This window comes from Eptatretus burgeri, chromosome 2, assembly GCF_056783735.1.
Source record: "Eptatretus burgeri isolate ZD-2024b chromosome 2, Ebu_testis_v1, whole genome shotgun sequence".
Taxonomy (NCBI): domain Eukaryota; kingdom Metazoa; phylum Chordata; class Myxini; order Myxiniformes; family Myxinidae; genus Eptatretus; species Eptatretus burgeri.
Window position 1 is genome coordinate 128227882 of NC_140962.1, and position 24004 is coordinate 128251885.

A 24004-nucleotide genomic window follows, 5' to 3' on the forward strand; every position below is an offset into this window, starting at 1 on the left:
ACGACCCAAAACGTACTTCCAGGCTATGTAAGAACTACCTTAGAAGAAAAGAACAAGACTGTAGGCTTCAAATCATGGAATGGCCAGCACAGTCTCCAGACTTAAACCCCATCGAGCTGGTTTGGGATGAACTTGACAGAACGGTAAAAGCAAAGCAACCGACAAGTGCAACACATTTGTTGGGAACTTCTGCAACAGTGTTGGGTAGAACTTTCCGAACAATATTTGATTTCCATTGGAGAAAGAATGCCTCGAGTATGTTCGGCTCTTATATCTGCAAAAGGTCGCTACTTTTATGAGTCAAAAATTTAGATTGAATTTTGTTCAACAAAACGATTCCATGATTTCTTTTTTATCCGCAATTGTTTATTTGTTCTAGGCTTTAATTTCAGAGTACATTGAAACATTAAACTGCTTAAATTTCAGTAAAAACTGGAAAAATGGGGTTGTTCTAAAACCCTCGACTGGTAGGTCTGTGATAGTTGTAGATATAGTTATAGATATAGTTATTGATATGCGAGGTCTGTCTTAAAAAGTAACGGGACTGACTTCACAGAAATTTTATTCCAAAGAATATATTGAACTCACAGCTTGTCCCCTTCAAAATAGTTTCCCTCCAGTCTCACACACTTGTCCATCCTCTTCTTCCACGCTTCGATGCACCCCCGGAAGGCTTCTTCTGGAATCCTCCGGAGCTCCGTCGTCACGGCCCTTTTGATGGCCTCCACATCAGGAAATCGGGTCCCCTTGATCACCCCGTTGAGCTTGGGGAATAGGAAAAAAATCACAAGGGGCCAAGTCTGGCGAATAGGGGGGTTGCTCCAGAGTTGACACGTTCCTCTTGGCCAGAAACTCTCGGATGATCAGGGCACTGTGAGCAGGGGCGTTGTCATGGTGGAGCACCCAGGCGTTGTTCTCCCACAGATCCTTCCTCTTGTCCCGGACTGATTTCAAGAGGTGCCAGAGGATCTCCTTGCACACGTGTTGATTCAGCGTTTCACCCTGTGGTAAAAACTCGAAGTGGACGATGCCCTTGATGTCAAAAAATGCGATAAGCATTATCTTGACCTTCGACTTCTGCATCCTTGCTTTCTTTGGTCTTGGTGATGCCAGACTTTTCCACTGACGACTCTGCCGTTTGGTTTCGGGATCATATTCGAATATCCACGATTCATCGCCAGTAATGACTCTCCTGAGCAGGTCTGGATCGTCCTCGAGGCGCTTGATAATGTCTTGACAGACAGTGACTTTGCTGTTTCTGGTCCTCGGACAAAAGCTTGTTGACTATCTTTGTGCACACCTTGTGCATTTCGAGATTTTCAGTGATGATGCTCCAGACAGTGTCCTTGTTGATGGAAAGTTCCTCAGCAATCATCTGCGCCGTGAGTCGATGCTCTGCATGCACCATCTGCTTCACACGCTCGATGTTGTCCGCCGTTCTGCTCGTTGAAGTTCTTCCATATCGTGGATCGTCTTCAACCTCCCCCTGTCCCTCTTTGAACCTCTTGTGCCATTCAAATGCACGTGCACGTGACATCTTTTCTTCCCCGAAGACTTGCTGCAGCATTGCGAATGATTCGGAAGGTGCTTTACCAAGCTTGGCAAGAAACTTCAGATTGGCTGTCTGCTCACGATTCATAGTGCGACGACTCAGACTAGACATCGTGTATCTCACAATGAGCACAGTCAACCATCACCAATCATATATATTACTGGAATGTTGCGAAAGACTGACGCAATCTGTTCATTCAAGTTGTGTAAGTGGAGCACCCAGCAGGCTCAGTCTCGTTACTTTTTAGACGGACCTCGTATATGTTTTAAATTTTAACATGATTGGACGCATGGTCTGGTAGCCAGATGTATTTATTATTTTAAATCTGTGTTCAGGGATTTCAATCAAACTTGGTGTAAGTATTATAATGATGTAATAATGTGGGCGGAGGCATATCTCGTGACATCGTGACATTAAAAAATGTCGTTCTAGTTTTTAATATGAAACAGGAAAACCTAGAAACAAAATATGGTGGGGTAGAGTTTCTTCTTCGTCATTTTGATTCCGTATTGGCTCCAGCATGCCTGAAAGCGAAGTAATTTTTATCTCCGGTTTGTGATGATAGTTGTCTTGGTTTCTCGTCTACAAAAGATATATATGTAAATGAAAATTGCTTTACCTTTTCTTTTGCCGAATAGACCCAAACACAGTGGTATATAGCGTTTCTTGTTCATCATTTTTTTTTTCCATATCGGTTTGAACGCATGTTAAACGTTATCAAATTTTTATCTCCCTAACATTAATTGGGATCGGTAGGGGACATGCATTCCAAAGCAATTCTCGCTCATGTTTGTATTGGTACAATCCATACTTTGAATCGGGTAAAGAGAAAAGCATGCTCCCTTCACGGACCCCATATTGACCAAACTCGATGGAGTTCTGCTCCCTGCTGGTGAAAACGCACAACCCCTCATCAGTCGTCATACAGACACTTGCAATCGACACAGCTCTAGCAAGATTGGGAACAGCCAATGACTTCCGAAAAATCGCTTCCTTGTTGCTGTCAATCACAAAAACCATCCCTCAGGATCTTGTCCAATGTGGCACAAATCCACAATGCTAACAAGCATGAAATTCAGACGCCAACTGATCGGCTTATCCTGAACCCGAGTATTGGCTTTTTGTGTTTGACCACAATCTCGACAAGTTAATCGTAGGTTTTGTCCTTTGGATTATTAGGGGAAATGAGGTCCTTCATCATGGCATACGTTGAGTTGCTACACATGGTGAGCAGAATGGCCTGGTGCCGATCAGCTTCTTCTGCTACTGCTATCTTGTTCGCGATGAAGTATTGTTCCAAGCGATTGGAAAAATATTGCCGGTCTTCATCTGGCTGGTACTCTGATGCCCCACAGATGTCATTGTTAGCAATGCGTCAAACTCCTCGCTAATTGTGACATCCGCAGGGTTTAGGGGTGAAAAGCAAGATAACACCCACGTCAGACCAGTACTTTATTGCCCGGTAGGGATGCACTGTGCATGCGTGCCCAGATCACTTCACACAGTACATGTCACAGACACACAAGTGACGTGTTTACTTCGATGTGACACTCCCAGGATTATCTTGATATGAATGTTATAAATTATCTGTTCATGTTTCCATGATGATTTAATTTAATTCTGTTTATGAGTTACACCCAACTGCCAACAACAATATGATTAGAGTAGTACACATAAATGTACACACATTGGACTACAACTTACCTGGCACAGTAAGGACCCCGAAGTCTGTTTCCATCTCAGACGACTAACCTTATTTTCCCAATATTTTTCCCTTCCAACATTTGCAGCCTGCAGGGAATCTGAAACCCTTCTCTGATCGATCAGTGCATTCAATGGCACAGCATCATGTCAATTAAAAAAAAACATGAGCAATTGATGGATACAAAATGGTGCCCATGACCCACGTGACCAGAAGTCTTCTGGACATGCCATGTTGCTACTATTTGACTACTATTTGAGAAATTGCAAAATGCCATTTCCCTCTCTTTTGCTGGGAACCTCTTCTGTTGCGATGCTTTTCTCATTTGTCATACATGTTTCGGATCCACGATCTCTGCACACCTTTGTCCTTCCTGAGCACTCATCCATCCTTATGTAGTTTGTCTGTATTTGTGCAGGTAAAAATGAACTTTCCCACGTGAGCACGCAGTCCATGCAATGGCCTTACTAATAACTCCTGTATACCGTGCAACAAAACAATGCTATTCGTTAATTAGAGACGATATCCATCCAAATCCAATGATGCAACTGAAACATGAGCACATCCACACATTTTGTGTTATAATCAATGGACAAGGGAATAAACTGGGAAATCACAAATTACCTATAAAAGCGAATCACAAGTGCAATGATATATCTGGAGCAGAACTAACTTTGACATGAATATTAGCAACAGCACGAGTTCTAACTTGCTTATGCAACCATTTACCTTTGTACTCGGAACGTTTTTATTTATTTTGACAATCGTTACAATGGCAGGAAATGTTGTCGTGCTTCTGGCGATCCTGCGAGCCAAGCATTTGATATCCACGATCAGCAAAATATTTATCAGTTCTCTGGCTTGTGCAGATTTATTGACGGGTGTGATTGTCATGCCCCTCACAGTTTTTCTTACCATTTTTGGTTACTGGAGTTTCGGTGAAATTATGTGTGACATTTTCAATTCGATTTCTGTTGTTAGTGCTGTCGCAAGTTTGGAAACGTTGTGTTTTATCGCCATTGACCGTTATATCGCCATAACAGCACCACTTCGTTACTTGGCTCTTGTTACTCCTCGTCGCGCCCTTGTCCTTACTATTTTGGGGTGGATCATCTCTGGAGTCCTGGCGTTGCCAGCAATTTGGACCACTTGGTGGAACTCGGACCATCCTCTCGCTCAAGCTTGTTATGAGGATCCGAACTGCTGTGATTTCATTACAAGTAAATCCTACGCAATTGTTGTTGTCACAATTGCTTTTTACATTCCACTTGGTGTCATGGTCATTGTCTACTCTCGTGTATTGAAGGAAGCTGAACTGCAGGTGAGGAATAACTGTAATTTATTTAACTGCACGGCTTTGTTACATATTTGCTTGTCATTAAAGAATGATTTCTTTGCAAGCACAATCATCCTCCAACATAATAATAAAAACCTAGATTGTCGTCTTGGCCGTGTATATTTTACATTGGAGATTATAATATTCATTTTAAATTTCGCCCTTCTTGAGATTAACTTTCTGATTTGATGTCTACAATCAGCAAAATATATAACACTTCTTTCGCTTGTGCAGGTTTATTGACAGGTGTGATTGTCATGCCCTTAACAGGTTTTCCTACCATTTATGGTTTTTGAAATTGACATTTTAAATTTGATTTCCGTTATTAGTGCTCAATCGAGTTTGGAAACGTATTTTAACCCCATTGACCGTTATGCAGTCATTACAGTTGCACTTCATAATGTGGCTCTTGTTACTCCTCGTCATTATCTTGTCTTCACTATTTTGGAGTGGAACGTCTCTGGAATCCTCGTATTGCCAGCAATTTAAACCACTTTGTGGAATTCAGACCATCCTCTTGCTCAAGCTTGCTATGAGGATCTGAGCTGCTGTGATTTAATTACAAGTAAATCCTACACAGTTGTTTGTGTCACAGTTACTTTGTACATTCCACTGCTCATGATTATTGTCTACTCTCATGTGTTGAAGGAAGCTGAACTGCAGGTAAGGAATTACTATTATTTGTTTGACTGTGGGTTTATTACACATTCATCTGTAATTAAAGAATTACGACTTTGCAAGCATCATCATTGTATAACATGATAAAAACCGAGATTGTAGCATAAGCGTCGATAATTGAAATTCAAGATGATAATATTCATTGTAAATTTTGTGAATCATGAGATTGACTGACTGAATTTTTAACATTAAAATGCCTTTATCGAGAAATTTGGTGACCTCAAGAAAATGTATACATGTGACAATCTGGGTTGGACATCGTGCTGTCTTAAAAAAAAATCACATCAAACTTACTGAAATGGTCTTGGAAGTTTGCTATAATCACTAACATAACCACATGTCAGTAATCGGCCGACTTGTAAAAAGCATTGTATTCACCAGTTTTACTGTATGATGGTTGATCAATTAGTTCATAGCCAACGAAAGAATGAAAAATATAATTTGGTTCATTGTTTAGTTGATCGGTTAAATTGTCACTTAAAATTGAGAACCGATAAATTGAGAAAAGGGGTTATAGTGGTGAGAAGGTTTTCACAGAGTGAAGATTTCTGATCTTTGCTCAACATTTTGCCTTGTGGCAGAGGATGGGGATCCTCTTCTGCCTTCCCTACAGACTTATTGGACCCCTTATGGCGATCTTCCTCTTAAGAATAAGAATTGGTTGAAATGTTGCATAAACTAGGTTGGCCAAAACGAAGTTTTGATTCCAGCCATTGAATTGTATGACGCACCACACTTAGAAACAATTATGGAAACACAGGATATCCACAAATTATGAGTAATTACACTTGAAAGATTAGATTAATAATTATCAATGTATGACTTTGGAATGCTCCGTATTCTGCAGCACTTTTGACAATACATCCAAGGAGTTTAATTGCCGTTTGTGTTTATCAGAGTCTGTATAACCCTATATTGCCTCGACCACATTTATATCAGGAGTTTTTGCAGGCCAAGAGTTTATCCTTATGTCTCTGTTCCCCACTGTTCATGCTTCCCTCTCCCGCCCCTCTTGTCCACTGCTTCCCTTGTTGTACATTTTGTGTGTTAGCTCTTGTACAAGTCTCGACCTCGACATTGTATACAAAAAAAGAGAAGACATTTTTGTGTGTTTCCATAAACCTCTTTACGTTCAGGTTTTTATTTTATTATTATTATTTTTTTACCACACTGGCTGATTGCTTTGGGTCATTGTCATGTTGGAAGAGGAATCCCTGCCCAATGAAATGTGCTTCTACAGATGGGATGGCATTATAGATCAGAACTTGCTTGTCATTTGTATGTCAGCAGTTGGTGTTCCTTCGATTTTGTATACATAATTAATCCAATACTTTTGGTTTATATGCAGCCCCACACTCGCATAGATCCAAGCCCATGCTTCACTATAGTTGTTGTTCACTGACTTGTACTGCTCTCTGGTTCCCCTTCAAACAAACTGCTATTGATTAATTATTTACCAAACAGTTCAAACTGAACACATCTTTGAAGAACACCTTCCAGGTTTGGTCATCCAACTTTAATTTATACTACCCATTTCAGCATTTCCCTTTGGTTACATCAGTCATTTAAACTCCTGGGTCTCACGATCAGCCATGATCTTTCTTTGGCAATCCACGTATTTAAGTTGGCCTCCAAAGCCAGCCACTGACTGGGCATCCTCTGTTATACAAAGTCCTTACTTAGCACACCTGAACTCCTATCCACCTACAATGCCATCATCCGCTGTTTGATGGAGTACTGCTCTCCCCTCTGGGCTAGCCACTGCCTTGCACCTTGCTCAGCTTGATTCTGGAGAAACCAAGGCCTTCATCATTGGAATTTCCAGCAATGAAGCTGAGTCTATGGGTCTATCACTTCACCATTGCAGACAAGTCGGTGGTCCCCCTCTCTCTCTCTCTTCTACTGCATTTCTGGCTTGCACACTTTGCTCTTTCCATGCTTTGTACCCCCTCGGTTTCTGCATAACGCACACGGTCCACTGCAATGCACATACCGAAAAATTGTTTCGTGGAAAGGGGGGGAGATCTATAGCTATAAATAGACTGCGAGCTAAGTGTAATGTGGTCCTTGTGTTTAGCACTGACAGGTCCCTGTTACATGGCAATCTAACCTGAGTAAGTCATTTGTTACACATGATGCAGAGGAGACAGCGGATGTCGCTCATAGACAGGGTGGACGGATGAATTAGGTAAATGTGAAAACCTCTTGTAGGTGGTAGTCGGTGAGGACTTCCCATCACAGAAGCACATAGGCCGATTATGATCTCTCTGGTCAGTGTGTGCCTGCCACAATGGCACAGTGGGCTGTGGAGTCCAGAAGAAAAGGTGTACATTTATTTTTATTGGGCCCACTCTCGTGGGCAGACCTGAGAGGAGGGCTCCACCCATGAGAAGAAGAGAACGTCCTGCACAAGAGTTGAGATGAGTCACCAGGAGAGGCCACGAGAGAGGAGGAGTCGTGGATCGTGATTCCACCAGAGAGAACAGAGAGGCTCTTGCACGAGAGTCCACAAGAAAGGCTCATGTGGAAAGGAGGATGGAGCTTGGAAGAGAAGCCTCGTGTGGGCTCTGCCATGAGGAGAAGCCTCTAGAGTTCTTTAAGCAGCAGACCAAACAGCCAGACATCGGTAGCACTTCTAATGTTCATGCTAATGCCCAGGGGTGGATTCAGGAATTTCAAGACTAAGGGGGGCGGGGGGTGCAGGGAGGTGCACCAGGCCATAGTGTTGAATGGGAGGGGGGGAGAGTGAGGGGTCGGGGTTTGGGTGTCGTTCCCCAGAAAATTTTGAGAAATCGATCGTCTGAAACAGCAGCATTTCCTGCGTTCTTGAAAGTATTATTCAGTTTGTTGTGTTTTTTTCCTGGCCCAACAGTTCAGCAGATTCACAATGAGTAATTGTCCAAAGTGGCAAACTTGCCCAGCCAATACTTGAAAATGCCTGTGCATACATGTAGTGTTAAATGATTGTGTTGACCGACTGTGTGCTGTACAAAGCCAGGCACCACCATGCACTGAGGTTGCGAAGCTTAGGGCAGGGGTCTTCCCACAAAAGAGATCATACAGGACGGCAGAATGGGAATTATTTTATTGCTCGGGAATGATGCTATTCTGGAAAAGATGGCGCTTGTGTTTCCGAATGAAAAAGTCACACCCATCATGTAGGGATATGGGGAAGTCATGGTGTGTTTTCATGAGAGCCAGACATGTCATCCAACTTTCTCCCATGGAATCTCTTCGGTATGTCTTCAGGCACTGCAGTCAAGAAAATGAGCGTTCAGCCTCACATGAGCCTACAGGGAGGTGCATCCTATATGGAGTCTGACTATGATCAATGGAAATTCATCTCCATATTATACCACATGGAAACACTCCTGGAGGCCTACTCTGTTATGCCTCATCTGCATATATTCTGCAAGCCAATCCACACACGTCATACCTAGTTACCCTACAATAGGGCTGTCCTTATTTTATTTTTTTTTCGGAAATTTCAAGGGGCTAACCCGAATTTAGGTAGACATTTATGAGAGAAAAAAATTTGAACCCAAAAAAAATATTTTAGGGGTTGCTACCATCCATCAATTTAAAAAAAAAAAGATTCATTTTATATTTTTCTTTTTTTAAATCTTGTGCCAAAATGACATTAACATGTAATGTATGATGTTTTCTTGTGCATTAGAATCTGACATACTACAGAAAGATATTGTTGAACTTGGCAAGATTTTTCCAGTCCATCTCAGTGAAACTTAGTCTAAAATAAATCAAGATTTAATGTATTTTTCGCGTTTTTCGAACTCCGCAGTTTGCAGACAGAGTCTTTGAACAGACGGGACAAGAGCTATAGTTCACGTGTTCAAAGTTGATTTCTTACAGTCCAGGAATCGTTTTCGGTGATCAGTTACCACTTGTAATAGGTACTGCTCTTGCTCCTCATCGTACGTAATAAGACTGTTGTACTCAGTCGCCAGGGCTACACCACGCTCTGCACAGTCATCCACAACTTTCAGCTTGCTGACGATAGTACGGCTCTGTACGAAACTATTTTCAGTTTCCCATTGATTCGGTGTTTGTGCAGAAAGTCAGAGTTCAAATGCAGGACATCAAAAAAACTTCTGCTTCTCGGAGATGCGAAATCTTCCAGTTTTTGGCACATGATATCTTTCTGGTGATATCTTTTCGGTTCTTCATCATCGTCATCATCTTGTTCTTTTAGAGTTTGAAATTTTTATTTTTGTCTCAATTGACACGTTTCGGTCAATTAGACATGATGGTATCAGTTCTACCGATAAATACCACAGCTGTCCCAGCAACTTTTTCACCGTTGCCTTAGATATATCAACGTTCACCTTGGAATATTTATCCATTCGCTTTAACAATGTCAGGTCTGAATTCAGTATATATTCTGAAACGACAGAATAGTTATCATTAGTTCACGAAAGGCAATTTCGCTAAATGCCTGAATGACCGGATACCAGACCTGAAATTGATGGCAGTCAGTCAGTCACTGACTTACGGACTCAGTGATACAATGGAGTAATGAGCAGAAAATACAACAGAGCTAAACAATATATATCTCATACGTACAACAAGCCTTGTCAGTACAAGAACAAAAGACATAATTTCATGTTGAAAATGGAAAATTTTCCCATTTTTGAGCCACGTTTCGGGACATATGTAACACTTTTTTGGGATCAAAAACATTTTTTTCGTGTTATTCACATTCGAACCAACTAGTAAGCGACATAAAATACAAAAAAAATACATTACAATGCACATTTTTTTTACAATTTTTGACAGCTGGTAGCAACCCCAAGACAATTTTTTTTTCGGGTTCATATTTTTTTTTATATATATATTTTTTTCTCATAAATATCAACCTAAATTCTGGTTAGCCCCTTGAAATTTGCGAAAAAAATAAAATAAGGACAGACCTACCCACAATGATTGGTACATGCAAAAGACAAACATTCCTGGTTATACTTCAGCTGAAGGGGCCAAAAACATCTGACATTCATAGGTTGTAAGATATGGGAACAGTGTGGAGGAAGAACAAATACCACAGTATTTTTTTTTCCTCGGCCCAGATGATCAGGTCAATCGCTACGTGGCTTCTGTGACCATCATACAGGACAAGTATTGTGTTTGAAGCATCCTGCCATTGTACATATTTAATGAAATGGTCCTGAATATAGTCTAAAAACCTGGGAATTTGACCATCCCTTCTGTGTTAGGATTCTATCAGCACCAACAGTTATCCCCTGCATCAAGTCTGGCACCATTCATTGTCTGGGAAAAACAAAGAAAGGTGGTGTCTGGTTTTCCCTTTGTATTAACCAATCCATTGCTGGTTACAGTCTTGCTTCTTTCAGCCATGTCAGCTTATTGTTGATATCCTTCCTCCACCTGCAACACCATTAATTGGCTTGTAGTCTATTGCTGCCCTTCTCATCTACACTATACATAAGCTGTGGACAAGTGCACAAACTGCGCTCGATAGGGCGGGGGGGGGGGTGTTGTTGACATTAGCACGTGCATATCCTGCACCAGGATATGCGCGTGCCTTTATAAGCACCCCTCGTTGATCACGTTAGTGGACCCTCCACACGATAGGGAAAAGAGCCTAATAGTGTTATGAATCTGGCAGCCACAGCAGCCAGAGTCCTTATAGATCAGTTATATCGGTAAGTACGTGTTTCTAGTTAGGGTCCCGTCCCTAGTCTAATGGGAATTAATTGTACGTGTGCTGCGGATTATTTTATAGTTAGGATTTTTACATCACTTACAACAACACCCATCTTCGCTTTCACAACAACAACACTCTGCTCGCGGCATCCTTCGCACGCTCGCCAGTGAGCACGTGCGTGGGTGGAGTTTAACATGGGCATGGCGTCTCTCTTTAGCCAATCGGCAAGGAGCGGGCGTCTCACCCGCCCTGTTCCGACTCAACACCATCACCATTACCCATGTGGTTGGAGGTGAGGAGGTAGGCGGAGCTACAAACGCCTCCGATCGGGACTCCACCCAGAAGGGTGGGAGTTGCCCCGCCTACCGTGGGCCTGTCCAATGGGAGACGGCCAGGGAATCGCACGATGAGTCCGACCAATCAGGAGGCGAGTGGCCAGGAGAAGAAGACCCTCCCTCCTAAAGAAGAAGAGTGTGGTTGTCAGGTCCAGCGTAAGGAGATTGCGTCCCGTGTGGCTCGAAGCGCGTCTGTCTGGGTCTGCGGCGGACTGCATCCCGCATATCGGAGGTGTCTCGTTTGTCGACAACACTCGGTTGTCGAAATTCTGGGAAAAATCGGATGTTTTGGAGACGTTTTAAGATTGTATAAAAATATCTCACCTGCCGCGTCATGGCTCGTCATGTGGTGCAGCGCGCTCGAGCAGACGCGTCGTTGTCACGTAAAGGTTTTGCGTGTGCGCGCTGATGTCATCGCGCTCGCCCCGACGTTCTTTCGAGTTTGGGGGGGGGCGTCGAGTGTGACCTTTACGTTACGTTAATCCGTGGTAACTCGAGAACGGAAGAAGCTACCAATGTCAAATTAAACCACGTGATTCAGGAGGGTGATGGCTAGCTATAATTAGATTTTGGTCAAAATCGGTCAAAGGTCAAGGTCACAGAGAGGTCAAACATTCGATTTTTGATGGTTTGGTACAGAATCATCGTAGAAACTTCTGGTTTGCGTCACTACCTTCTCCGGAGACAGCTTTTATTAGACGAGGTCAGAGGTCAAGTTAACGATTTGGTAAGTACCAGTCTATGACTGCTTGTTTGTTACTTGCAAAGTTGAAGATTTTTCAAGTATATTGGTCAGTCGATTTTGTTGGGTAGTCGATCTAGTCTACCCTTATTATCAGTATTTCCGTCGATATGTCTGTCTGTCTGTCTGTCTGTCTGGCTGTTTGGTCAAGTGCTCCGTTAATACAATGGCGATTTTGATGAAACTTGGTTGGTGGGTTCATACCATGACCTAGTTGTGTGCAAATCAAATGAGAACCGTTGCTATGGACCCATCCGTTGCCCATCAACGGACCTTTAAATTTTCAAAAATATCTCAAAAATTATTTTTTTCGAAAATCAAAAATCGGGCCATGAGCGAGTGTGGGCAGTATATTCAGCCATATTGTCAAAAATTTCCAGCCGGATCCTGTGAAAGCTGTCGGAGAAGATAGACTTTGAATGAACCCTGGTCGAAAACAACAAAAAAAACGAAGTTCGTTATATCTCAGAGACGATGAGTCAGATATACATGAAACTGGTATGGTAGGTTCATGGTATGTCCTAGTTATGTGTGCGAAAGAACCGTTGCTATGGACGCTTTTGTTGGCTAGTAACGGCTGAAAAACGACTAAATTCGATTTTATCGACTACCCATGTCCGCCTACCGGCTTGTCTGTCTGTCTGTCTGTCTATCACCTACAGGTCACAATTCTAAACCGATTGTCATGAAACTTTATGAAGTTGTCGAGGTCGTCCTGAGAAGCCTATTGATTTTGAGGTCAAAGGTCATCTTGAGGTCAAATTTCTAAAATCGTCATTTTTCATCTGATTGTCTTGAAATTTAAACACAATTTGCATATTACATCACAGAATTGGGAAACCAACTATTTTTGAGGTCAAAAGGCAAAGGTCAACTCAAGGTCAAACTTCTAAAATCATCAATTTTTATCTGACAAATTGTCAATTTTCATCCTCATGAAATTTACATAGAACTTTTATTATTTTCTCCGCAACCACTTGTCGGATGTCATTGGCAGGTCAGGCCAGATCAGATCTGTGACTTGCTACAGATATCATGTTAACCTGAACTAACCTGTTCCATGGTCGGGTTGTCGGCGACTAAACTGTCTCCCCCACCAGGTTTCCTGGTGAGGAGAGTGTTTGGATATGGACACACAGCAGGATTAAAAACAAAACCTCTCAAAGGGCGGAGGAGCTCCTTGTGAGCCAATGGCCATCCATATCTTGTGCCCAACTGTGTCTGTGGACGTCCTCCTGCAGTTGGGTTACTTTTTATTCGGAGGTTGGTGGCAGGATTTGCACTCCGGCTACCGTAAAACCCTTCATTCCGCAAAACATTCTCGAACCATTAAAAAAAATCTGAAAACCCACTCCATGGGAGTACCTCCTGTGCAGCTTCCCTTCGCAGGGCAGCTCACTGGATGACGGGATTGGGGCAAAGCCTTCGGGACCCCAATCTTTGATGATAGGGAAACCATGGGGTAACATTCCCGGGTAAGATTTCGGGAGAGTGTGTCGGAGGGTGCTGAGGTGTCGTCCACTAGACGGCAGTCCCCTTGGGTTAACCTGAGCCCGTCCCTTTGGGTGGGTGCCTGGAATATCCCATCCCAAAGAGAGGATGATCACCTGTCTCTGTTATTATCTGAGCTCAAGCGTTTGGACATCGGTATTGCAACACTCTCTGAGGTTCGGAGACCGGATTGCGGCAAGATCATGGCGGGTGGTTACACCTACTATTGATCTGGTCACTATGATGGTTACCATGACCAAGGAGATGCTGTCGCTGTGTCCAATAAGCTGACTCCAATGATAATTGAGGTAACACCGGTCAATGAGCGTATTATGAGACTAAGGATTCGCCACTCCTTGAGTGTCATTTTCCTGTTCTCTGTTTATTCTCCGACTGAGGCGAGTGATCTCACGATGAAGGACGCATTCTATGCCACGCTCGAGTCTGTGGTTGATCAGTGCCCCAGGCGAGATGCACTTCTAGTCTTGTGGGATTTCAATGCATCAACTGGAACTGATAGGGATGGCTATGATATGTGTGTTGGTCCCCATGGGTCTGGAACTGTGAACCAGAATTGCACTAAGTTCCTTGACTTTGCAAGAAGTCATGGACTTAGGGTGGCTGGTTCATGGTTTCAGTGCCCACAAGCTCATCTCTGGACTTGGTATTCCAATGCTGGTGATGTGGCAAAGGAGATAGACCATGTGCTCGTTGATGGCCGCTGGAGGATGATCCAGAACTGCAGAGTCTACCGGAGTGCTCAGTTCCTCAACACTGACCACCAGCTTGTAGCAACTCTCAAGTTGCACCTTAAATCCAAGAGAATGGTCCCATCCCAGCTGAGGCTGGATGTTGGCAAGCTCATGGATGAGAGGGTAACTAAGGAGTTTTCAAAGAGGCTGAGTGGAGATTTTGGGGGTCTGGGTGCATTTGGGCATCCTGAAGAGTTGTGGAGTGGATTCAAGACCACCATCCTTGATGTTGCTGGTAGATGTCTCGAAACCCACCAGAGGGCGAAGAATAATTTTTTCTCTCAAGGAACACTGGAGACCATTGTCCAGAGTCGCAGGGCCATGCTGAATGGCAGAGCTGAGCTGTTCAGGGAACTGAGTCGTAAAACTGTACGTGCACTCAGGGTGCCAAGAAGGTAGATGTGCGAGAATTCTGTGAGGGGTGGAGCATCACCTGTGGTCAAGTGCTTCTCATCCTGCTTACAGGGGAATTCACGCATTGCGTTCGTCCAAGCCCGTCCCTTGGTGTACTGCAGTTAGAGCAGTGGGTGTTGTGCTCTTGACAGAGGAATCCGAAGTGAAGGCTCGCTTGGCCAGTTACTTTGAGCGGTTGTACCAGGCTGATCCACCAGTTGTCAAGTTGGACATCAGGGGTGTTACAATCCCTGTTGCTGACCTTCCAATCAAGTGTGGTCCACCTTCGTTTGTGGAAACACAGGCTGTGGTGAACCGGTTTGAAATGTGGTAAAACTCCAGGGATCTGTGGCATCCATGCTGAACTTCTCAAGGCTGGTGGAAATGTTGCACTTGTGTCGTTGCATGCAGTTTGTGCTCTGCCTGGAACACAGGCATCATCACAACTGACTGGAAGAGGGCCTTGTTGTCCCTTTCTCGAAAGGGAAGGGTGATCGCCAAGACTGCAACAATGATCAAGGGGTTACACTGCTCTGGGTGCCCGGCAAGGTCTTTGCTCGGATAATTCTTGAGAGGATTTGCCACCATCTGCTTGAGCATCAGCGTCCAGAGCAGTCAGGCTTTACACCAAAGAGGTCAACGATTGACCGTATCCTTGCTCTTGGGGTCCTCACTGAAAGCAGACACGAGTTTCGGCAGAGGCTACTCGCAGCCTTTGTTGATCTCTGTGAAGTGTTTGATTCAGTGAATCGGGATGCCCTCTGGAGGATTCTTTGTCTTCGTGGAGTGCCACCAAAACTGATCGATCTGATGTCTGAACTATATTCTGGTACTGAGAGTGCTGTGAGATGTGGTGGTACCATCTCTGACTTATTTTCAGTTGTTGCTGGAGGTCGTCAGGGGTGTGTACTGGCCCCCACATTTTTTGCATTTGTATGGACTGGATCTTGGGAAGGATGTCAGAGAGATCAAGCTGCAGTGCATCATTTGGGAATGTCAAGATCTCTGACGTTGATTTCACAGATGATGCAGTCATCTTTGCGCAGACTCTGGATATCCTTTTGAGGGCCCTCGATGTGCTGAATGAGGAGTCAGAGCCCCTGGGATTATGGGTTTGCTGGGTCAAAACTAAGATCCAGGCTTTTAATGACATCATGGATACTTCTGTCCTGTCTGTACCTGTTTGTGGTGAGGATGTTGAGGTCGTGGAGAGATTCACTTACCTTGGCAGTGACATTCATGTCTCTGCTGGCTGTGAGCCAGAGGTCAACAGACGCTGGGTCAGGCCTGGGGAGTCATGGATTCACTGGATCACTGGGTGTGGGGCTGCCGGTATCTGTGCGGGAAGACGAAAGTCCGAGTCTTCAGGTCCTTGGTGCTTCCAGTCTTGCTCTATGGGTGTGAGACTTGGACTCTGATCAGTGATATGAGACGGAGACTTAATTCCTTTGGTACCAGGTCTTTTCGGAGAATCCTTGGCTATCCCTGGTCAGACTTTGTGTCCAACGAGCGGTTGCTGAGAGAGACTGAAATGAGATTTGTTACCTGCATAGTCCGTGAGCATCATCTGCGGCTGTATGGACGTGTGGCTCGTTTTCCTGACGCTGATCCTGCTCACCAGATTCTCTCAGGGAGGGAGCCTCGTGAGTGGAGGAGGCCAATGGGCTGACCACGTGCCTCGTGGTTGCAGCAGGTTGATCAGTATCTCAAGGAGATGGAGATGGGGATGGGACAGGCATCTGCCTGGGGATGGCCAGACGATGGCCGCTGGAGTACTGGCAGAAATTGGACGCAGCGACGCACTGCTCCAGCGCATGCTCCCATGGCTCTCTCTCTCTCTCTCTCTATCGAGTGCAGCCTGTGGCTGCTGGTGCCATCACTGTTTGGGACGCGGCTATGCCGCTGATGCAATGTCCCCCTTACCAGTACACTGGTGCTAATTTTGCCGACCTCGGAAGGATGACAGGCTGAGTCAACCTCCTGGTGTGTTTTTAATTCCGCGGCCAACGGGGCTTGAACTCAGGACCCTAGGATCCCAAGCCACCACCCTTACCACTAAGCCAACACCAGACTTTTGCTCCCATAGCTGACCTGACCTGATCATATTTTTTCTTTAAGTTGTTCGATCAATAGTCATACATGAGTAACTTTGACAAGTCAAGTGTTGAAGTTCCTATGTAAATGGGTTTATCCATCGTGATGCTTTCCTTCTCTATATGAGGAGCTCAAAAGTTATCTTAAAAGATATCCACACATTTACAGCTGTTAATTCATTATTATTCGTCTGTTCCCAAGATGTAGTCAGTCTGATGTTTTGTCTGTTTCTTACATTTTCCATTGTCCAACCAAATACAGCATCATTTATTGGCTTATAGAAGTCTTTCTAGAAGTTGGTCTTCATAACTATTCACATCTTGGTGTTGAAATTAATATTTTTTTCCACTAATGACTTTGACTGAATTTGTAAAATTCTATGAATTTTTTTTTATCCTTCAATCTGTGACATTTTCTCAAGTTTCTTTGATGTAGCACATAATTCATTGTCTTTGTTATGTAGTGCAGTCATAATTTTTCTGTTGCTGTTTTATGAGAATTAGTAGGAAATGATTGTTGATATTCACTTAAACACTTTCAGGGTTTCTTTTTCTGGAGAAAATGACAAATCATTCTGTTTGTTATTGAGTTTTTCTATATATTTTAAATCCACTTCAAAGTAATACCCAACTTTTGCTTCATCTAATTATTTTTGAGTGGAGATAATGTTATTTTGTAAGACTTTCATATTGTTTCTCTTTTTACCCATTTCAGACCTTCTTTTGTTAAAGCTTGAGACATTGTCCATCCATATAGATTATTTGTGTTGTAATACATGAGATAGGAAACATCTTTGGAGGGTTATAATCCGAGAGATTTTTTAAAATTGCTTTAGCATATCTCTTTGAACAGAATTGTGATATTCCACCACTTTTGGCTTTCTCTATCAACAACAACATATTCACATCTGAAATTAACTCGAGAGTTTGTTTTGTCATCCTTAACACAGCATTCCAATCCATATGAATACTTATTCTGATAGACCTCTCCAAAGGCTTTGATCACATTGGCTAACAACAAAACATTGGTCTTGAGATAGAGGTCATGGTATTCACCAAGATTTTTGATATTGAACCTATTCCAGATATTTTGTGCATGTTGATCTTCTTTATCATCAATATGACTTTTATTAAGTTTGCTATAAAAGCACTCTTTGTGAGTGAATTCTGTTTCATTAAATCTGTCAAAGTTGTCCTAGTCATAAGGATATATACACCCTTTTGTGATAAGAGTTCAATTTCATCTTGATTTGAGAAATGACTGAGGATTAGGGCATGATGCAAGACTTGATGCTAAGATGGATAATGGACTGGACATAAATTTGTAGGTCTCAAGAAATCTAATATGAGTTTTGTGCTTTGTTAAAATTGATTTGGTGAAGGAGATGTAGTTCTAGTTGATGTTGGGTAGAGCAAATATGTACCTGGACATCTTCAAGAGTTCATGTATGAACAAATGTGTCGTTGTGAGCATTATTGTGAAGAAAGACAGGAATGAACTATGAAGTTTGCAAGTGAGATTACAATTTTGATGAGCAGGTCCTCTGTATTTACTATTTACCTGTAAAATGACAATGATCTCTAACCTTGATTTAGTGATTTCATCATGACAAATGTTCAAGTTCTTAAACTCCTTTTTCTCATCTCGAGATAACCTTAAGGGTTTATTTGTGTTATGTATTACTTCTGTTAATCAAATACAATCTGCGTCCAAGCACTTTCCAAAATTTTGAAGGGCATCTTCTCCTCTGTAAAGTTCTCAGAAAACACACAAGGAACATGCTTTTGATAAGTTTTAGGACAGTAAACACTGAAATATCATGGGTTCTAATATTGTGTTTTGACCAATCACGGGCAGCCTATTAAGTTCCGATTTCATTATCGCGGGAGTTCATTTTGATCAATTCTGGTTTTTGAGCTGAGATGCGTCATCGTTTGCATCCTATACATGAACAATTACTTCCATTATGAGCCTTGTGGTGTTTCTCGCTTGGTCCATTGCAATGCTTGTAAACGCCGAAAGACGCCAGCGTTCATGGCTTTTTTTCATTTTCACACATGCCATAACCTCGACAATCTCTTAAACCAAGCCGAATTACAAAATTTAAGCCCAAAATTTGAGCTTCGCACCAGTTCTGACTGATTAGAAAAAGTGTTCATTTTTCTAATTCGGACATAGTTTGGACATTTGGACATGGGAAACACTTGCAAAGCCAGCCATCCTTATCAGCCATTTAATTGGAATGCTTGCTTTAATAAGTAAGCCACTTGCCGAGCACCATACAATCAACAGTGAGTGGGTCTTCCTGAGTGGGTGGTTTGTGCTCAGTCTCCCTGAGCGGGTGGTTTGTGCTCAGTCTCCCTGAGCGGGTGGTTCGTGCTCCGTCACCCTGAGCGGGTGGTTCGTGCTCCGTCACCCTGAGCGGGTGGTTCGTGCTCCGTCACCCTGAGCGGGTGGTTTGTGCTCCGTCACCCTGAGCGGGTGGTTTGTGCTCCGTCACCCCGAGCGGGTGGTTCGTGCTCCGTCACCCCGAGCGGGTGGTTCGTGCTCCGTCACCCCGAGCGGGTGGTTCGTGCTCCGTCACCCCGAGCGGGTGGTTCGTGCTCCGTCACCCCGAGCGGGTGGTTCGTGCTCCGTCACCCCGAGCGGGTGGTTCGTGCTCAGTCACCCCGAGCGGGTGGTTCGTGCTCAGTCACCCCGAGCGGGTGGTTCGTGCTCCGTCACCCCGAGCGGGTGGTTCGTGCTCCGTCGCCCCGAGCGGGTGATTCGTGCTCCGTCGCCCCGAGCGGGTGGTTCGTGCTCCGTCACCCCGAGCGGGTGTTTCGTGCTCCGTCACCCCGAGTGGGTGGTTCGTGCTGCATCATCCTCTTCTCTTTATATGAGGTGAGGTCCAATGGCAACAAGCTAATGCCCTGTCTTGACCACGATACTTCTCCACATCCCTCTGTCCACAGCCAACTCTCTCCACTCTCCAACCACCGCTTCATTACTGATATCCTTCCTCACACAATCCCCCCATCTCAACCACAGTCTATCTCGTTTTCCTCCTCCCTTGCTCCATCAACGTATCCACTGTTTTTTCCATTCTCTCTTCCCCCCTCCGCACCAAATGTCCAACTCATCTCAGCCGGCATTTCACCCATCTCTTCTTCAAGCTCATCTGCACACGAATCTCCTCCCTCAGTTCATCCATCCTCCTTATATCCACCCTATTCAATTCCACAATACTCCTGACCAAGTTGTTCTTGCAAACATGCGGCCTCTGTTGTTCTCTCTCTGTCGGTGTCACCATCTCCAGTCTGTAAAGGTGGGTCTTCGTTTCACACAACATCAGAACCTTCCCTTTCAATTTCGTTAATATCTGGCTATCTGACATTATTCCTTACACCCTTCTCCACACATGCTGTGAGTGATAGAAGACGATTTGGGGACCCACCTGTTATGGATTAGTGAATCCTTTGTCATTGTAAATGCTGAGTATGTTAGTTGCTTTGTAAAAGGCGACTTCAATTAAATGATTGTGATAGTAACAGTGTAAAAGGCAACTTGAATGAAATAAATATTTTCAGCATTGGGTGAAAGGATGTAGCATCTGGACTTTAGTAGCTGAATGGGCATCTGGGCTTTTAGCTGAATGCATCAGTAGCATCTGGGCACCATGATGGATTATCAACAGAACTTTGAGGATGACTTTTGTTCAGGCTACAATATTCGATTAACATAACAGCTGCACTCCTTCATTGGAAGGAGGCAAACTGGGTGAAATATTTGTTATAGAAAACGATGTTCGGAACCAATGGTCAAGCTTTGGTCAAACTTGGAATTCAGTGTTGTTACACTATAAGGTGATGCGATGAGCGTTCGACAGAAGTGATGCAGACGATGTCTTCGGAGGTGAACCAGAGATCCAGTTTCAGCAGCATGTGGAGCCTTGGAGTGGCTGAGTGCAGTCAAGTTCGTTTTGCAAAACCGAGCTGTGCATGACGGGAGACAGGCTGTGACGGTTCGTGAGCCTTGTATCATTGGGCACATGTTGACCACAGACCTGATTGTTCCCATTGCACCTTAGCAGGTGTGAGGGTCCTTTCCTGCTGGTGGACTGGTTGAGTTCATGAGGAACCAATGCAAAACTCGGGGTGTCACCCACATTGACATTTCACGCCGACAACTTCTCTGGGCATCTCACATCAAGGTCATCCCTCTTCCATCCTTCTCACGGCACAGCGGCCTGGGTGCAGCTTGATTTCCTTACTGTGAGAGAATTCCTGTGGGGCTCGCTCACTCCATACACATGGCTGGCCGGTCATTAATTACACACCAGGGGCATCTGAACATTCAGAACCTGCACGCTTGTTTCGGCGGTGCAAGATGCATACTTTGATTCATGGCACGTATCCCAGAAAATGGTTGTATTAAAAAGGAGATGGTAAAGTTGCCTTTCTAAGAGTGTGGAAATATTCAAAACTTCATTGAAATATATGTGTGTTTCTTTGAGTATATTTTAAAAAGCATTGAACATGATTCGTTTTCCTGTGAGGGGTTTTACATTTACTGAGGGCTGGTGATGATGAATCATTGTGATGGAATTCTTAATGAATGATATGAGTACTTGAACCATAGACCGTGGGATTTCATAAGTTGCATTTTAAATCGCCTGTTTTTTGTCATGTGCTGGTTGTCACCTGCTTGTCAATTGACCTAAAAGTTTATAGTGATCAATTTAATTGTCTGCTGTACTCCCCTCTGGGTACTTGCGGGGAACTCATTCTGAGGCCATGAGGCCGCACGCAACACACCAAACTCAGAATCAGAGCGGGTGCTCTAAACATCACCATTAAGTCGAGTGTGTGTGCACGCGTGTACACAAAAACGGCAATCACTGGGGGAAGTGAGACGAGGTTGACATTTTGAGTTGTGAACAGGAGCATTTTTTTTGTCTTGTGGTCGCCATTCCAAAATCAACTGTTATTCCTCTCCCTTGGTGGTTATTATGCTCATCAGCTTTTGGTTGGTAAACACCACGACACAAACAACTTTTTCAATAAAAAGTTGAATATGTTGATTGAAAATTGATTTACACAGAATATTAACAAAACTTCTTGACTCTGCATTGTTCCCAGGCCCAAAGGTCAAACCTGAATGAAAAACGACCTGATGTCACCGACGGAAATAGACAACATATCTCTGAGCAGCAGAACTCAAAAAATCATCGGGCACGAAGAGCTCTGGGTCTCGTCATGGGAGTTTTCACCATTTGCTGGACTCCATATGTGATTATGTATCCAATCAGATGTTTTTGTCTGACATGTGTCTCCAATGTCACACTTCTTTTTATAAACTGGTTTGGGTTAATTAATTCGACATTTAACCCTTTTCTCTATTCCAGAAGCCCTGACTTCATGGAAGCTTATAAAAAATTGTTTCCATGCAAAACACGTCATTCTTCTCATTAAAAAACAATCTAAACCTCACGCATTAAACTCGTTGAATTAAACATTTAAGGAGATTCAGACATCATTGGCACAATTAAAACTATGGGACATGATTGTGGAGACAAGGTCTTATCGTGATCTAGAAACTGCTGTGTTCTTGCAGTCTTGAAAGTTTAAAGAGTGAGCCCATTTAAGGAAAAGTGATGTTTGACAAAACACACACACACACACACACACACACACACACACACACACACACACACACACACACACACACACACACACACACACACACACACACACACACACACACACACACACAGTATAGAAATGTTTGTTCTGAGACGAGACTCCCTTTGTAGGACCACTCGTTCATCCCGCTCGTTTTTGCTCGCTCACCTGCTCAAAGTCTTATCTCAAAAACAACGCTTCCCTACTACTTTGGGGGGTTGATTTTTTTATTTTTACTAAAGTGATGTTGAAGATTGACTTTCATATTATTTACTGCAACTTCTGTATGTTAGAGAAGACACCATGCCATCATCTTTAAACTCGAATCACGAACCAAGGAATATTTGTTTATGGTCTATTTTAGAAAATTACTTGATTTTCTTGTAACACTCATCACCATGTAGTATATTAGCAAAGAATAACTTGGAACTTGGTGCTTCGTTTAAGTATCGTTTTTGAGTAGAGATGACATTTAAAATCCTCTCTCGATGTTCTGCTCCGAGAACCTCTTGAGCCACACACATCTCATTTTGAGATTGTAGTAAATTATTTTTCCATTGATTTCTTTGCTTCCATTAAATCTTGTTTTAAACCCCTCAGTAGTAGGGTGAATATACTGATTCTGGCTCACTTTTCCCCATGTAAATGAATGGGGGATTTTCAGCGATTCATATTTTTTTCCCTAAAAATAAACCCCCTTTTTATCCCAAGGTATATTTATTTGTCTCCCCTTTTAACCTGGGAACACTTTTTTTTCAAATAACCCATGCAATAAGATAAAGATTTGTTCAAGTAGTAAAGTGGTAATGTGATTTGTTGAAGGTGATTCTAAAAAAATATCTGAAACGTCTAAGCCTCGGGACACTCTTTATCAAATAACCAATGCAAATTGTTTAGCTCACTCATTGAACCTATAAAGATTTGTTCATTCTCAAATTCCTTCAATAGTTTAATTTTCTTTGCACAATAATCCCCATCTAAAATATTTAAAAACAAAACATTTGAATCTTTATATTTTTTAAGATACCCCTTTTGTGCCATTACGAAATGATAAACTTCTCTTTAATGCTCTTGTTTGACCACCTCCTGAGCCACAGGTTATTTTTTGTTAAGTTTCGCCCACTTTTCATAAGCCCCGCCCACTTTCAAATGGAATTTTTTAAAGCCCTGCCCACTTTTCTTTAAGCCCCGCCCACTTTTCACGAGGTATTCCATAAGCCACGCCCACTTTCCTCTAAGCCCCGCCCACTTCCCTGTGGAATTTTTTATAAGCCCCGCCCACTTTTCTTTAAGCCCGCCCACTTTTCCTAAGCCCCGCCCACTTTTCATGAGGTATTTTTATAAGCCACGCCCACTTTTCCTAAGTCCCGCCTACTTTTGCTAAGCCCCACCTACTCTTACATCATTTCCAGTTCATCTCTGACTCACAAAGAAATCACAAGAAAATTCCAGCATGTTATGGTTTTGAAAAATTGCCCAAAGAAGGCCTGCGTGGGCTTGCCCAGGGAATTTCCAAAGGAAACCACACCCACCAGTCTTTCCCTATAAAAGCCTCAAGCCCAGGCTCCATTTTAAACATTTTTTTG

General features: G+C 43.2%; 1 protein-coding gene across 1 annotated transcript; it reads left to right on the forward strand.

The window, feature by feature from the left end:
- The first annotated feature begins 2775 nt into the window (after positions 1-2775).
- LOC147033068 (beta-4C adrenergic receptor-like) lies at positions 2776-23558 on the forward strand. Its single transcript, XM_085871179.1, has 2 exons — positions 2776-4575; positions 21876-23558. Exons 1-2 carry the CDS (start codon positions 3934-3936, stop codon positions 22206-22208), a joined length of 975 nt encoding a protein of 324 aa, XP_085727305.1. The 5' UTR covers positions 2776-3933; the 3' UTR covers positions 22209-23558.
- Positions 23559-24004: the final 446 nt, after the last annotated feature.

Coding starts and splice junctions, on each gene's coding strand:
- LOC147033068 (XM_085871179.1), top strand. CDS start 3,934: ATGAATATTAGCAACAGCACGAGTTCTAACTTGCTTATGCAACCATTT. Junction 4,576..21,875: donor TGAAGGAAGCTGAACTGCAG/GTGAGGAATAAC, acceptor CATTGTTCCCAG/GCCCAAAGGTCAAACCTGAA.